Genomic DNA, 16,109 nt, shown 5'->3' on the forward strand with positions numbered 1-16,109 from the left:
CAGAGCTGGTAGTAAATGAGCAGTAATCATAATTAATAAGTATTAGCAGTTACTGATAAGAAGCAGTGGCAGTAATTAGGGCAACTGTAATTAGTAGTAGTTACAGACCAATTATGTACATTACTAGTTACTGTGTAATTTCTAGCCATTACAAAATGATTAGTAGCAATTACTGTATTATTTATTGTCACTAAAGCATTAGTAGTCATAATCACTGAATAAGTAAATGTAGTGTAATTATGTAGTAGGTTAATGTAAACCTAGTAGCAATTACTGAGTAATTAGTAGCAGTGAATATGTAGTGCTGTGGAATCCTTAGTAGTTAATGATACTCAGTATCAAATGCGGAATACTTAGTAGCAGTTATTAAGTAATTTGTAGCAGTGAATAGGTAGGACCTATTGAATTTTTGGTACTACTTGATTCCTTAGTAGTTACTACATACTTAGTATCAATTACTGAATACTTAGTAGCAGTCAGTATATAGTACTTTGTGGCAGTGAATAAGTAGTAGTTATTGAATTATTAGTACTAATTGAATCCTTAGTAGTTATTGCATATTTGATATCAATTACTGAATACTTAATGAATAAGTGAATAAGTTGTAGTAATTGAATTATTTGTACTCATTGAATCATTAGTAGCTAATGCATACTTAGTATCAAATACTGAGTAATTAATATCAGTTACAGAATAATTTGTAGCAGTGAATATATAGTAGTTATTGAATTATTAGTACTAATTGAACCCTTAGTAGTTACTGCATACTTAGTATCAAGTACTAAATACTTAGTAGCGGTCACAGAGTAATTTGTAGCAGTTAAGAAGTAGTAGTTTTAAAATAATTGTACTAATTGAATCCTTAGTAGTTAATGCATACTTAGTATCAATTACTGAATAATTAGTAGGACTTACAGAATAATTTGTAGCAGTGAATAAGTAGTTTTTATTGAAATATTAGTACTAATAGAATTCTAAGTAGTTATTGAATACTTAGTATCAAATACTTAGAGTCATTTGTAGCAGTGAATAAGTAGTAGTTATTGAATTATTTGTACTATTGAATCATTAGTAGTTACTGCATACTTAGTATTAATTACTGAATAAACAGTAATACTTACAGAGTAATTTGTAGCAGTGAATAAGTAGTTGTTATTGAATTATTAGTACTAATAGAATTATAAGTAGTTATTGAATACTTAGTATCAATTATTGAATACTTAGTAGCAGTCAGTATAGAGTAATGTGTGGCAGTGAATAAGTAGTAGTTATTGAATTATTAGAACTAATTGAATCCCTAGTAGTAAATGCATACTTAGTAGCAGTTACTGAGTAATTTGTAGCAGTGAATAAGTAGTTGTTATTGAATTAAAAGTACTAATTGAATACTTAGTAGTTAATGCATATTTAATGGCAATTACTGAATAATTAGTAGTACTTACAGAGTAATTTGTAGCAGTGAATAAGTAGTAGTTATTAAATTAAAAGTGCTAATAGAATCCTTATTATTTAATGCATACTTAGTATGAATTACTGAGTAATTAGTAGTACTTACAGAGTAATCTGTAGCAGTGAATAAGTAGTTGAATCATTAGTAGTTAATGGATACTTAGAATCAAATACTGAATAATTAGCAGTATTACAGAGTAATTTGTAGCAGTGAATAAGTAGTTGAATCATTAGTTTTTAATGCATACTTAGTTTTAAATACTGAATAATTAGTAGTACTTACAGAGTAATTTGTAGCAGTGAATAAGTAGTAGTTATTAAATTAAAAGTGCTAATAGAATCCTTATTATTTAATGCATACTTAGTATGAATTACTGAGTAATTAGTAGTACTTACAGAGTAATCTGTAGCAGTGAATAAGTAGTTGAATCATTAGTAGTTAATGGATACTTAGAATCAAATACTGAATAATTAGCAGTATTACAGAGTAATTTGTAGCAGTGAATAAGTAGTTGAATCATTAGTTTTTAATGCATACTTAGTTTTAAATACTGAATAATTAGTAGTACTTACAGAGTAATTTGTAGCAGCGAATGAGTACTAATTATTGAATTTTTGGTACTAATTGAATCATTAATATTTACTTTATATTTTATTTGTTGGAGAATGATTAGTAGCAGTTACTGATTAAGTTAAAGTTTATTTTCTGAATAATAAGCATGTACCTAATAATTAGTAGATAGTGAATGATTAGTAGTTGTTGAATAATAAATATCTACTGAAGATTTAGCAGCAGTTTCTAAATAAATACTGTGTAATTAGTCACTGAATAATTTGTAGATGATGAATGATTAGTAGTTGCTAAATAAATATTCAGTACTGATTAAGATACTGATTAAGATGATATGCATACTTAGTACCATTAACTACTGGTAGTATACTCAGTATCTATTAATTAATAGATACTGAGTATTTGGAAGCAGTTACTGAATGTTCAGTAGGGATTACTGAATAATAAGGAGTATTGATTAAATACGGATTAGTTATATCAGTTAATTAGTAGTTAATTTTTAGTCTTTTAATAAAAATTAAAATGTTAGGGCATGCTTTAACAAACAGCATGACAGGATGTCTCATACTGGTTTTATACAGGTGTATAAATTAGCTTGATTTGAATATGTAAATCATCAACGTTACGAAAAATATCATAGCAGCTTTTATTAAATGTAAGTAATTGTGTTTATGTGCTATATATTTTTTAAATTTATGTGGAATCGTTTAAACAAAGTAAATTCAAAGCAATATTTTTATTAGTGTATATTGTGTGTGTGTGTGTGTGAGTGTGTGAGTGTGTTAAACTCTGTGTAATCACTGCTGGTCGTGGTGAGATTAGCCTGGCGGTGTCACGTCTAATAGTGCACAGCCTCCGGGCCTCTGCGCAATATTTACCCTTCAAAAAATAAAGAAACGGAACGAAAGAAGAAAGAAACGCTCCCATATTCTCCCTTTACACACTCCCACCTGCTCCAGACTTAACACACATTTACACACACCCACGCACACATGTCTGAAAAAAACACACACACACTCATACACACACACTCACACACTGACGAAGAGAAACCGAGGGATTTGAGCATAAATGGGATTTAATGCTTTAATATAGAGAGGAGAAAATAACGCTCAAACTGAAACTAACTTTAAAAGAGAACAACCATGCTCCCTGCCAGCATCCGCTCAGCCGTTCCTGTGTGTGCGTGTGTGTGTGTGTGTGTGTATGTGTGTGTGTTATAATTTTGATAATCTGCCACTGAAACTCTGTCCTCCTGTCACTTTCCCCCACATTTTCTCACCTCACCATGTTATCTACACCCCCCACCCCCTCCACACACACTCTTACACACACACACACACACACACACACACACACACACTCACATTATATACACCAGTCTTCTTTCTTTATCATTTTCCCCTCTGTCCATCATTCTGTGCTGGGTGATGCGTAGGAGCAGCTGTTGAATGCGATGTCGTATGTTGGGTTATGCAGCCCAGGAATAGTCGGATTTGTCGCCTGGTGGATCGGATTACATGTTATATATGTATATAAATATATATATATATATATATATATATACGTACACACTCATAAACTGACCTCACTTTATAAAAACTAAACCCAGGATTTCATCATTACTGAGTTGCCAAACCAGCCCCCGAAGTTATGTATTGTGATTTATTCACACATTATTTTTAACTACATTTTAAACTTTTAACAACTAATATATATTTGTCTATATACATTCTAAGAAACTGATCTAAGACAAAAAGTGTATTGCTGTCTTGCTGTGGCTATATAAATATTTTATACTCTAAGAAATTGAGACCAAAATATCTGAATTCTCAAGATAGATAGATAGATAGATAGATAGATAGATAGATAGATAGATAGATAGATAGATAGATAGATAGATAGATAGATAGATAGATAGATAGATAGATAGATAGATAGATAGATAGATAGATAGATAGATAGATAGATAGATTATTTAACCTTAAAATAAAATCAACAATAAAGCCCCCTATTAATTGTCTATGTACTAAAAGCCTTTAAAAGCAGACGTGGAGTTTTAAAGCACCATAGTGGAATAATACTGGATTAGTTCAGCTCAGCAGCTGTTCATGCTGTTTGCTGGCTGTGTTGGTTCCTGACGGGGACTTTAAGGACCTGCAGGTGGAGGTTTTAATATGAATAGTGAAGATGCAGTGGTTGCAGTTTGCTGTAGTTTGTTGTTTTTGCTGTGTGTTTTTCGCTGTTGTTGACGTGTGTGGTCTCTGGCAGGGCTGTCCTCTCCCGGGTCTCTAAAGAAGCCGTCGGGGAAATTCGATTTCGGCGCTCTGTCGGCTCAGACGAGGTCCCCCCGCATGGCCTTCACACACCACCCACTGCCCATGCTGGCGGGAGTGAGACCAGGTGAGAACCATCAAAATAACTCGCAATAACTCCCCCAAATTTAAACGCTGTAAAATCCCAGAAGCACAGCGATAAATGACTGAAACGTTTCTGTAAGGGCTGAAGATTTATAGTGAGAAGTGACCAATCTGGAAACCCAGCAGCCTTGCAGTGTGTGGGTGAACATTGTCCTGCTGAAAAAAAACAAAAACAGTTGGAAGCCCTGCCATGCGAGACAACACTGTATCTGCATGCCGAGCCATTGAGTTTAAGTATTGTTTAAACCATAGACTGTATATAGCTGGACAGAGCATCAAGAGTCTCTCAAAAGTGAAGCCACCACAGGTCGGGCGCCCCCTGCTGTTCGGTTGCAGAAAGCTGTGTAACCCCACCCATCCCCATAGGTTTCAATGGGAAAACAGACAACTTTCAATCACGTTTTTTTTTTTCCCAATATACTGTAATTCTACCTCCATTATTTAAATGCAGCAGCTAGTGTAACCTCTGCTTATATTGTTAATTTTTTATGTTTTATATCCCCACAGAATTCGTTTTTAAAACGTTATTCAGCTCTATATTTAAAAAGGTGTGGATAATGGTGTGTAAAAGGGCTGGGTTACACCTAGCCGGGGTGGGACCAATGACTGTATGGGCGGGACCATAGACTGTGTAGAGCTCTGTGGAGGCAGCCCTCAGGGGCGGGGTTATTTAAATGAGTAGGCTGTCTCTCCACAGTCTTTCTCCCTCCTCTGGTCTCTACTACACAGACTCGGGTTTCAGGATCGCCAACATGGCGGAAGATTTTGGTTTCATTTTTATCATTGTATGAATGGGAACTGCGACACGGCGTCCATCTTTTTTACAGTCTCTGGTTTAAACAGTAGAAGCCAATCTACAGTAGGTATCCATCCCATTGGTTAAGCCATGAACTGGAAGAATCCCTATATCTCTACATCTATCCATCCATCCCTACATCCATCTACCATTCTTCTACCACTCTCCTCCCCGTCTGTGGCTCTGCTGTTGCGAGTGCAGATTGATTCTCTTACCACAAGCTTAGCGCTGAGTGTTTGCGAGTGTTTGAGTCATGGCGTAAAGTCTTAATGCGTCTGTTCTTTGTTTTCAGGCACATCAAACCCTAAGCTGTAGCATCTGTTTCATATTCAGCAGAGAAGAACACATCTCAGAGAGAGCTTACTCAGTCCAAACGTTCTCAGGACGCTATCTAAGCTACTCGCTAAGCACTTACTGCAGCAGCGTGTTGTTTTATTAAGATGTTTAACCCTTGTGTGGTGTTCGGGTCTGTGGGACCCGTTTTCATTTTTCATCAAATGATACTAAAAAAAAATATTGTTTCTAAGTCAAACTCATTGGCATTGGCTCATTTTTTGTGAAAAACATATATCAAAACACATTTTCGATAATCACACACTGTACACCCCCCCCCCCCCCCCACACATTTATATTACATACAGTATGTTTGGCCAAGGGCTAATAAACATTGCTTCATTTGTAAATTTGAAACTAAACAAATTTTCTACTCATATCTTGAGTTTAATTCATTTTCTTTTACATTTTATTAAAAAACTAATAAAAAAAAGAGTAGCACTTTTTGAAAGAAATGTAACATAAGAAAGGTAAAGGGCAAATATTAACCATGTAAGCTGTTTATATTGCTTGCAATTTAGGTGAAGCAAGCATGTGTAAAGCATTTTAATGTAGAATTGCTTAATTTTGCTCAATTAAATACAAGTAACAAAGTAAACGAGTAACAAAAATATGAACACCACACAAGGGTTAAAGATGCAAAAAGAGCGTGAATTCATCAAAAATCATTATTTCTATTATTATAATATATATTATTATTTATTAGGATTATTTATCACTTAATGCAACAAATAGTTTGTTGAGCAATGACAAATATTATTGGTTGGTTCCATTAGAAATCATACTTGTACTAGGGCTGTAACGATAAGCTGGCATAATCGACAACATCGACTATAAAACATTTCATTGTCAACGCATTGTTAATGTGTAATGGAGAGAAAGAAAGAGAGAGAGAGAGAGAGAGAGAGCACACAAGAGAAAAAAGGGCGATAGAGGAAAAAACACTGTAAGCATGGATAAGTTGAATTTAGTTCAATAGTTTTAGGTAAGTTGTGGCCTCAAATTTTTAAGTAATTTAAATAAATAAATAAAAAAATACATTCTTTTTTGTGTAATATCAACTGATTTGCACATTGACTATTCTACAGTAATTACATGTATAAAATGCTATAGAGTGAACAATTAAGCACACAATTAACAGCTTTTAAAAATGGTGCTTGCTCTTACAGCCTGAAACATAGACGCCACGCTATAAGTTATTCATAATACAAGTCAATCTCAAAATTTAGACTATCATTGAAAAGTTACTTTATTTCAGTAATTCCCTTCAATTACTTTATGTATTTTAAGCGTTTATTTATTTTATTGTTGATGATTATGGGTTACAGCCAATAAAAACACAAAAATCATTGTCACAGAAAATGTAAATATTATAAAAGGTCAATTTTGGTATCAGTGTGAGCAGTTTGCTAAGTCCTGCTGGAAAAGGAAATCCGCATCTCCATAAAAGTTGTTTTCAGCAGAAAAAAACATGAAGTGCTGTAAGATTTTGTGGGAAAACAAAACTGCACTGACTTTAGACTTGATAATAAAACACAGTGGATCAACACCAGCAGATGACATGTCTCTCCAAACCATCACTGATCAGCAGTAAATTTTACATTTCATTTAAAGTAAATGAAGGGATCAGAGTCTGGAGGAAGAGTGGAGAGACACACAGTCCAAACTGCTCGAGGTCTAGTGTGAAGTTTCCACCAATCAGTGATGGTTTGGAGAGACATGTCATCTGCTGGTGTTGATCCACTGTGTTTTATTATCAAGTCTAAAGTCAGAGCAGTTTTGTTTTCCTGGAAAATCTTACAGCACTTCCTGCTTCCCTCTGCTACTGACAACTTTTATGGAGATGCAGATTTCATTTTCCAGCAGGACTTGGCACTTGAGTTTCTCATATGGAACTGAATTACTGAAATGAAGCAACTTTTCAATAATATTCAAATTTTTTGAGATGCTTTTGTATAAACGTTGATCTAAACGTTTGTGAGATGCAATATGCAAATAGATTGTGCCAAAGACCAATAGAAAAGAAGTTGATTGAACTAAAAGATTTCTGATTTAATTTTACATAAAATAGACTTCATTTATTTGAGTTTGAAATAATTGTGTGTTTACAGTGTAGAATAGCTACTTTGGTTTCATTAAAAACCTTTACTTGATGCTACAACACTTTTTAAGTTATACGGTAAAAGAAGCTCTTATTCTGGTTGTGTAAAGAAGTGGGTTTGTTAGACAGATGTGAGTCATCTCTGAGATTATTTGTGGTTTAAGACAGAGACAGTCAGAGACAGAGAGAGAGAGAGAGAGAGAGAGAGAGAGAGAGAGAGAATGGCAGGAACATTTGTATCGTGTCCAAATGTGTAATTGATGCGCGACCTCTTCTGGAAGTCTAATACTGAATGTTTTGGTCTCTGGGTTTTTATAATTAGCCGCTGAGCTCGACGCCGCCGCCGCTGCCGCTCATAAGCCGTGGATATGCTGTCATACAAACTGGCACAGGACAGAGAGGAAAAAAAAACTCAAACAAAACCGAGTGTCAGGCGAGTGGAGGAGGAGGAGGAGAACATGTAGCTGCTCTTATCTTCTCCTCCTGGGCTGCCGAACGCAGAGCCGTTGAAACGGCGTGATAATCACGTTAATAAAGTGACGAGTCGCACCAGAACCGAGGCCCGAGTCTCCGGGGGGGAGGAAGAGGAGGAGGGGGAGTGCTCCCGTTCCGACCCAGCAGGGAAACGTTCCGAATTTTCCTCCTCCGTATTCCCAGCGTTCCAGCTCGCTCCCAGACGCTTAATCCCAACCGGCGGCCCGAGGCAAAAATACACGCGGCCTCAGTCGGTTCGGCCGGAGAGAAGCAATTAAGAAAAGGTCACGAGGATTCGGAGCAGTTCGTGTTTAAGGGGATTATAAATCTGGATGTGATTATAAAAGTTTGTTTCACGCAGACGACCGGCCTTCTGTTAAACTGTCAGTAAGAGAGAGAGAGAGTGAGTGAGTGAATGAATGAATGAGTGAGCGAACAAGTGAGTAAATGATTGACTAAATGATTGAGTTAGTGATTGCGTGAAGGATTGAGTAAGTGAACGAGTGAGTGAATGATTGATTGAACGATTGATTGAATAATTGAGTGAAAGGGAATGAAAATGTGAATGGTTGAGTGAGCAATTGAGTGTGTGAGTGAGTGAACAACTGAGTGAGCGAGTAAGTAAACCATTGAGTGAATAAGTGAACGAGTGAGTGAATGAGAGAGTGAGTGAGTGAATGAGAGAGTGAGTGAGTGAATGAGAGAGTGAGTGAGTGAGTGAGTGAGTGACTAAGTGAACGAGTGAGTGAATGAGAGAGTGAGTGAGTGAATGAGAGAGTGAGTGAGTGAATGAGAGAGTGAGTGAGTGAATGAGAGAGTGAGTGAGTGAGAGCGTGAGTGAGTGAATGAGAGAGTGAGTGAACAAGTAAGTGAACCATTGAGCGAGTGAACGAGTGAGTGAGCAAGTAAGTGAACCATTGAGCGAGTGAATGAGTGAGTGAACAAGTAAGTGAACCATTGAGCGAGTGAACGAGTGAGTGAACGAGTGAGTGAGCAAGTAAGTGAACCATTGAGCGAGTGAACGAGTGAGTGAACGAGTGAGTGAGCAAGTAAGTAAACCATTGAGCGAGTGAACGAGTGAGTGAACGAGTGAGTGAGCAAGTAAGTAAACCATTGAGCGAGTGAATGAGTGAGGGAACGAGTGATGGAGCAAGTAAGTGAACCATTGAGCGAGTGAACGAGTTAAAGAGTGAGTGAACAAGTGAGTGTACAAGTGGGTGAATGAGTGAGCGAGTAAGTGAACCATAGAGTGAGTGAACGAATGAGCGAACGAGTGAGTGAGCAAGTAAGTGAATAATTGAGCGAGTGAGTTAACAAGTAAGTGAATGAGTGAGTGAATGAGTGAATAATTGAGTGAGTGAGTGAGTGAACAAGTGAATGAACAAGTGGGTGAATGAGTGAGTGAGTAAGTGAACCATTGAGTGAGTGAATGATTAAGTGAGTGAGTATATGAGCGAGTGAACGAGTGAGTGAATGATCGAGTAAATGATAGAGTGAGTATATGTGTAAGTGAACGAGTTAATAAACAAGTAAGTGAATGAAAGAGTAAGTTAGTGAATGAGTGAGTGAGCGAATGATTGAGTGAATAAAAGATTAAGTGTGCGTATACGAGTGAACATGTGGATGTACAAGTGGGTGAGCAAGTGGGTAAACGAGTTAATGAACGAGTGAGTTAAAGAGTGAGTGTGTGAGTAAATGTTTGAGTAAATAAGTGACCCAGCCTTAGCTGTGATCCAAATAATTGTTTGCTAAAAATATCAAATTTTTCTTTTTCAGTTTTTTTACAATATACTTTTACTATATACTTTAAATATAGATACGTAGTATATACTCTGTAATCATAGAAATACAGTGAAGCTGATAAGATGGGTAATGGGTGTAGAAACAGAGCATGGGAATGGTTATAATTTTATGCGTGATCAGTGTATATAGCATGACTGTATATACTTTGTTGGAGGGAAGGGCGAGAGACATTAGCGACACAGAGAGAGAGAGAGAGAGAGAGAGAGAGAGAGAGAGAGGTACGCGTACACACTCATATATTTATTTAAAATAGACATTTATGATTCATATTTAGATTGATAAACACACACTTATCAGAGGTGACTCAGAACTGATGTGTAAATATTCTTAATCATATTTTTCACCCTTAAATTATATCGCCCACTCTCAGTCACCCCCCTCTCTCTCTCTCTCTCTCTCTTTCTCTCTATCACTCTCTCTCTCTCGTTCACAGGAAGTCCCCGTGCCTCGGCCTCTGCCCTCCACTTCCCCTCTCCCTCCATCATTCAGCAGTCCAGCCCGTACTTCACCCACCCCACCATCCGCTACCACCACCACCAGGACCCCCTCAAGGAGTTCGTCCAGTTCGTCTGCGCCGACGGCTCCACCCAGCCCGGCGCTCAGGTAACGCCCCCCCCCCCTCGAGCCCACCTTTACCAAACACACACACACACACCTCACAAGCTCTACTGTACTGACCCTCTATCACTCTATCTCTATCTTTCTGTATCTAACAATCACTGATCTTTACAGTAAAAGGGTTTATCAGACTCTCTCTTTCTCTTTTTTCTTCATCTGCCTCTTTTTACTTTAAAATTTCCTGTCATCCATTGCCTATTGTTCCATACTCATCTTCTCAGCTGGTATTGTATGTGTGTGTGTGTGTGTGTGTGTGTATGGATGGCCCATTCTGATTCAGGATATCAGTATTCTTCAGTATATAAAAGCTTTATTTTTCAGTCATATATACAGTAAGTCTACTTCAGGTTGGTTTATGGAGGTGCACAGGTTCAGTATGGCACTTTTCTGGCCTATGATCTACTTTTCCAGTGGACAGGCCATCTACCAAGCCTCATTTTTTATAGCTTTAGTGAAAAAAAAACTGACTTTATGTTAATATTATCAGCAATACAGGGCAATTCACTCAAAGAAATCACACTAACCTTATTCTGGTGATTTACCTGCTGAGCGCTTAGCTGCGATTTCAGTTCTTCCACTTTTCTCCTCCTGAGCTTTCGTTTGGGTGGAAATTCATTGTGTGCACTGTTGGAAAATGCCTCTCGACGTTACCCTTTTTAGGAAGTGTGATGGCTACTTGGCAAATTAAGCAGATGCTTCCACTCCACCTGAAAGTGGTAAATTTTATATTTCTTGCTAGGTCCTGCACTCATCTTGTGAGTCAATTTAACTAATCTAAAATAGAAACAAATATTTTTTGCACTATAGGGCACACCAGATTATAAGGCACAATATATATATAAAAAAAACGTCTATTTTCATACATAAGGCAAACTGGAATATGAGGTGCATTATGCAACAGTAGTAAGTACTGAGTCCCTTAAACCAGGAGTGTCCAAACTGTGGCCCGCGGGCCATTTGCGTCCCGTTTCCTTTTTTGGAGCGGCCCGCAAGGTATTTTAGAACTAGAATGAAAGTTGGCCCGCTGTTAAGAATGTGAGATTCAAAGTTTGAACGCTAGGTGTCAGAAACAAGCCAAAGAGTCTAAAAGCGGAGAGGGTGCGCATTTCTAGCGCAGAAAAACGGGCCAAAGAGTCTAAAAGCGGAGAGGGTGCGCATTTCTAGCGCAGAAAAACGGGCCAAAGAGTCTAAAAGCGGAGAGACTGCGCATTTCTAGCGCAGAAAAACGGGCCAAAGAGTCTAAAAGCGGAGAGGGTGCGCATTTCTAGCGCAGAAAAACGGGGCAAAGAGTCTAAAAGCGGAGAGGGTGCACATTTCTAGTGCAGAAAAACGGGCCAAAGAGTCTAAAAGCGGAGAGACTGCGCATTTCTAGCGCAGAAAAACGGGCCAAAGAGTCTAAAAGCGGAGAGACTGCGCATTTCTAGCGCAGAAAAACGGGCCAAAGAGTCTAAAAGCGGAGAGACTGCGCATTTCTAGCGCAGAAAAACGGGCCAAAGAGTCTAAAAGCGGAGAGGGTGCGCATTTCTAGCGCAGAAAAACGGGCCAAAGAGTATAAAAGCGGAGAAAGTGTGCATTTCTAGCACAGAAAAACGGACCAAACAGTCTAAAAGTTGCCGTAATTAAGGAGTTTAATATTAAGAGACATCATGAAATTAAACATCAATTTGAAAAATCTTAGTTTACACAACACTGTCAAAGATAAAGATAGTTAGTCAAGTAAAATGGTGTGTAAATGAAATAATCAGCAAAATGTATTATTTAAAGTGTGGCCCATGACTTCAAATATATTTCTCCTTCTGGCCCCCAACAAAAAAGTTTGGACACCCCTGCCTTCAATGAGTGTATGAGGTAATAATATATATGTATAAGTAATGGTAGCTAGTTACATGTTTTCCATACTTTTGTGACTCAAACTTCACTACTAAAAGTCTTGGTCTTGACTCAGACTTGGCTGTAGCATTATTGACTACAACACTAACTACCACCACCATGTTTACCATGAATGTTATATATTTAATACAGAACAGTGGTGTGGAGTACCACAGGGTTCAGTTGTAGGGACTATGATAATGATAATGATGACAGAACAGATTTTTTTTTTACTATTCAGGTATTATTATAATATAATCAGACTGGGGCATCCCTACTGTTAATGCGTGTGTGTGTGTGTGTGTGTGTGTGTGTGTTATGCTGTCCCCCTTCACTCAGTGTGTGTGTGTGTCTGCAGCCTAACGGGAGCGGTCAGAGTAAAATGTCCGGCTCTTTCCTGCTGCCTCCACCTCCTCCGGTGGCGCGGCCGGTGCCCCTCCCCATGCCCGACCCCAAACCCAGCCACACACACCCCGACGGGGGACTCGGCTCACCCACATCACCCCGTAAGTCTCCCCCCAGGACCCCCCGGGCCCCTCCACAACCCCCAAACACACCAGCACAGCCCCATTCAGGAGTTCAGGAGTCAGTGGTCAGGTTTAATAACAGGATAAATAGGATTTAAATCCAAGTCAGGAGAAAAAAAAATTGAGACAGTCAATTTTTTAATTCCATTTATTTATTATTATACATCCATTCCTGCATTTCAGGCCTGCAAAATATTCCAAAAATAGTTGCAACAGAACAACTTTACGGCTAGTAAGGAGTTAAAAAAATTATAATGATTTACTGATCTATAGACGAGCCATTAAACGTGCTCCGTGCAGCTTGATTTAGGGCGTCATTGTGTCTTTGCTATCGTAACGACAGGAAAAGTAAACCTTGGGCGGCTCGAAGTACACAAAAAGCTACTTATGTGCACCAACGTTACATGCAATAAACCAATCAGAGTGTCACTTGACATTCCCTTTAAGAGCCAGGTGCGCTCTGACTTGATTGGCAGATTGCTATTTTAACAGCGCAGCCACCTGGACGTGTCCAATGCTTCTCAGTAGAGGAAACTGCTCTACTCGTTCACACTCGTTCATCCTTTTTATTGTTGATGTAAAAAGTTGCATAGCTGCCAACAGGCATGCACTATGGGTTTGTGCACTGCTGTGTGTCCATGTGTGTGTGTAACAAGCGATGGTGTACATGCGATTGGGGATGCAATTGTGTTGACAATTCTCTGCCAAGATAGCAATGAACGTCTGACTGTTGACATCTGTCTTGGTTATATTCAGTCAGTGGTGCACCTCTGTTTTCTGTTGCCAAGATAGATAGCAATACACCTGAAATTTACTTGAACACACCTCATTACCAGACCACCACACCCATCAGTGTAGATGGGTGTTTTTCGCACAAACTGTTGCTATTTAAACGACGCAGGTCGAAGGCGTGAAAATAGACTGTTGCCAGGGTGTAAGATAGTAATGAGCATTGTGACGCGCCTTGCACAGGATGCAAGATAGCGTTCCATATCTTTTTTTTTTTTTTGAGACGTCCATGCATTTTTTTTATCTTTTTTTTCATCAAGATAATGCAGGACCACATGCTGTACACATTATACATAGAAAATGCTGCAGACCTAAAATGCAAAAATGGATATATATTAAAAAATAAAATATATTTGACTTGAAAATACATAAAACAGTGAATTTTCCATGATGTCCCAACTGTTGTAATTTGCTTATATGTTTGCTCTTAGATTCCAAGACCTGGTTTAATCCATTTCCACCAAGTCAGACACAATTAAAGAAGCCTTAAATAAAACTAAACTAAACCTGAAAAGCTCATAAATGACTAAATATCTTTTTTTTAGATGGGTCTTATTGCAGATCAAGTAAAATACAAAATAAAATAAAGAATAATACCATTAACATTATAAGGAGTTAACATGTTTTCTTAACCATTTTGACCAGTAGAGCCAATTTGACCTGTAAAACTTTTCTCCCCATTTTCTCCCCATTTTCTCCCGATCCTTCCTTTCTTTCCCCTCCTTCATCTTTATCTTCATTTCCTCCATAGCCTTTCTAGATGTCTTTATTCTGTATACTCCCTGTTTACTCTCATTATATTCAGAATAAACACAAAAACTAGATTACGGTGGATTTTAAGTATTTCAGTAGTTTAAAGAACAATAAATAAGGAGCTGCTTTTAAAAGACGTAAAGATCTGAGGTCTGATTCTCTCATCTTTTTCTTTTATCTTTTTTATTTCCATATTTCTAACGCTATCACTTTCTCTCCTCCTCTTCCTCCTCCTCTTCCTCCCCCTCTCTCAGGAGAGATCAAATTCAGGGCAGTTGGCATGGACTCCAAATAATAAACTCACAATAAAATCAAGCAAACAAACAAACAAGCAAGCAGACAAACAATAAGTGTAATAAATGATAAATTATTAATAAAGTGCATTAATAAGTGTGTGTGTTGAGGCGTTGAGGTGTTGAGGCGTCGGGGGTTGGAGGTCTGGGGCTGTGTGTGTCGGGGGGTTACCAGAGAAAGAGTCGGGCAGGAGGACGGACGGCTGCATATCCTCCCCGAAGGCGCTGGATGAAGACCATCCCTCTCTTTTTCTCCTCTTTTTTTTTCTCTTCTTCACGTCGTCTGTTTCTTTCCAGCACTGAAACTGACTGTCTCTCATTCTCACCACTTTCTATCAGATGATTATTAATGTATTCATCTTTATAACACAACACTGCAGCTGTACTTCATTAGGTTTATTCTGGAGCTGCAGAATACAGGATTTAGTCATTTTTGTTCATTCTCTGTGCCGTTACAGATTGTGGTTTATACAGTACCAGTCAAAAGTTTGGACACATCTTTTTGATCCAGACAATGAAGGAACACATAAGGAATCATGTAGTATCTTAAAAGTGTTAAACAAACCGAAAAAAATACTCTGTAAAAAGCATTTAGGAGCTCTTATCTGAAAGGCTGGTAACTCTGATGAATTTATCCTGTACAACAAAGGGAACTCTTGTTCTTCCTTTCCTGGGGCGCTCCTGACGAGTGCCAATTTCATCATCATAACATTTTTGATAGTCTTTTTGCAGTGACTGCACTTGAGGATACTTTTTCAAAGTTCTTGAAATGCTTCAGATTGACCGTCCTTCATTTCTTGAAGTCATTTTTTTTTCTTTACTTAGTTGGGTATTTCTTGCCATAATTTGGATTAGAACATTACTCAAATAGGAGAATGTAAATAATATAAAAATATAAAATATATTCTGGCTCGTTTAACATTTTTTGTTTGCATAACTTTAGTATTAATCTACAATACAGAGTATTTTAATATAATATAATAAAAAACAACACTGAACACTGAATGTGTCCAAACTTTTGACTGGTACTGTATGTCATACTTAAAAAAGAAATTAAGTTTTAGAGATGATAAAGCTCAATAATGTAATAACTTGTCTTTTATTACATATTGAGTGTGATCTTTCGTTTTTTATTTTTTTTAATGTTTTTTGGAATTAGACTATTTTTTAGAAATTGTACCAGTTTTAAGTTCTACAGATGTGTAGAATAACGTAAATTATGTATAATTTAAAGCATCAGACAACTTTAACAACTTTAGACTTTGAATAATTAATTGTTTATGATATACATAGATATTTTGGATCTTTTCTAT

At 37.5% G+C, this 16,109-nt stretch overlaps 1 protein-coding gene across 8 annotated transcripts in view; it reads left to right on the forward strand.

The window, feature by feature from the left end:
* The window catches only part of nfixa (nuclear factor I/Xa), a 189,875-nt gene that overhangs the window by 157,445 nt on the left and 16,321 nt on the right, over positions 1-16,109 (forward strand). For 5 of the 8 annotated variants that reach the window (XR_007427942.1, XM_049469463.1, XM_049469464.1 and 2 more), the window contains 3 exons: positions 4,292-4,423; positions 10,381-10,550; positions 12,793-12,940. Coding sequence is in view for 7 of the 8 variants with exons in the window: in XM_049469463.1 (XP_049325420.1) it covers positions 4,292-4,423; positions 10,381-10,550; positions 12,793-12,940 (450 nt within the window). In the remaining variant the exon portion in view is untranslated. The remainder of the gene's footprint in view (positions 1-4,291; positions 4,424-10,380; positions 10,551-12,792; positions 12,941-16,109) is intronic. The other 3 variants (XM_049469469.1, XM_049469470.1, XM_049469468.1) reach the window with 2 other exon arrangements.

Source organism: Astyanax mexicanus, chromosome 21, assembly GCF_023375975.1.
Source record: "Astyanax mexicanus isolate ESR-SI-001 chromosome 21, AstMex3_surface, whole genome shotgun sequence".
NCBI classification, from domain to species: Eukaryota; Metazoa; Chordata; class Actinopteri; order Characiformes; family Acestrorhamphidae; genus Astyanax; species Astyanax mexicanus.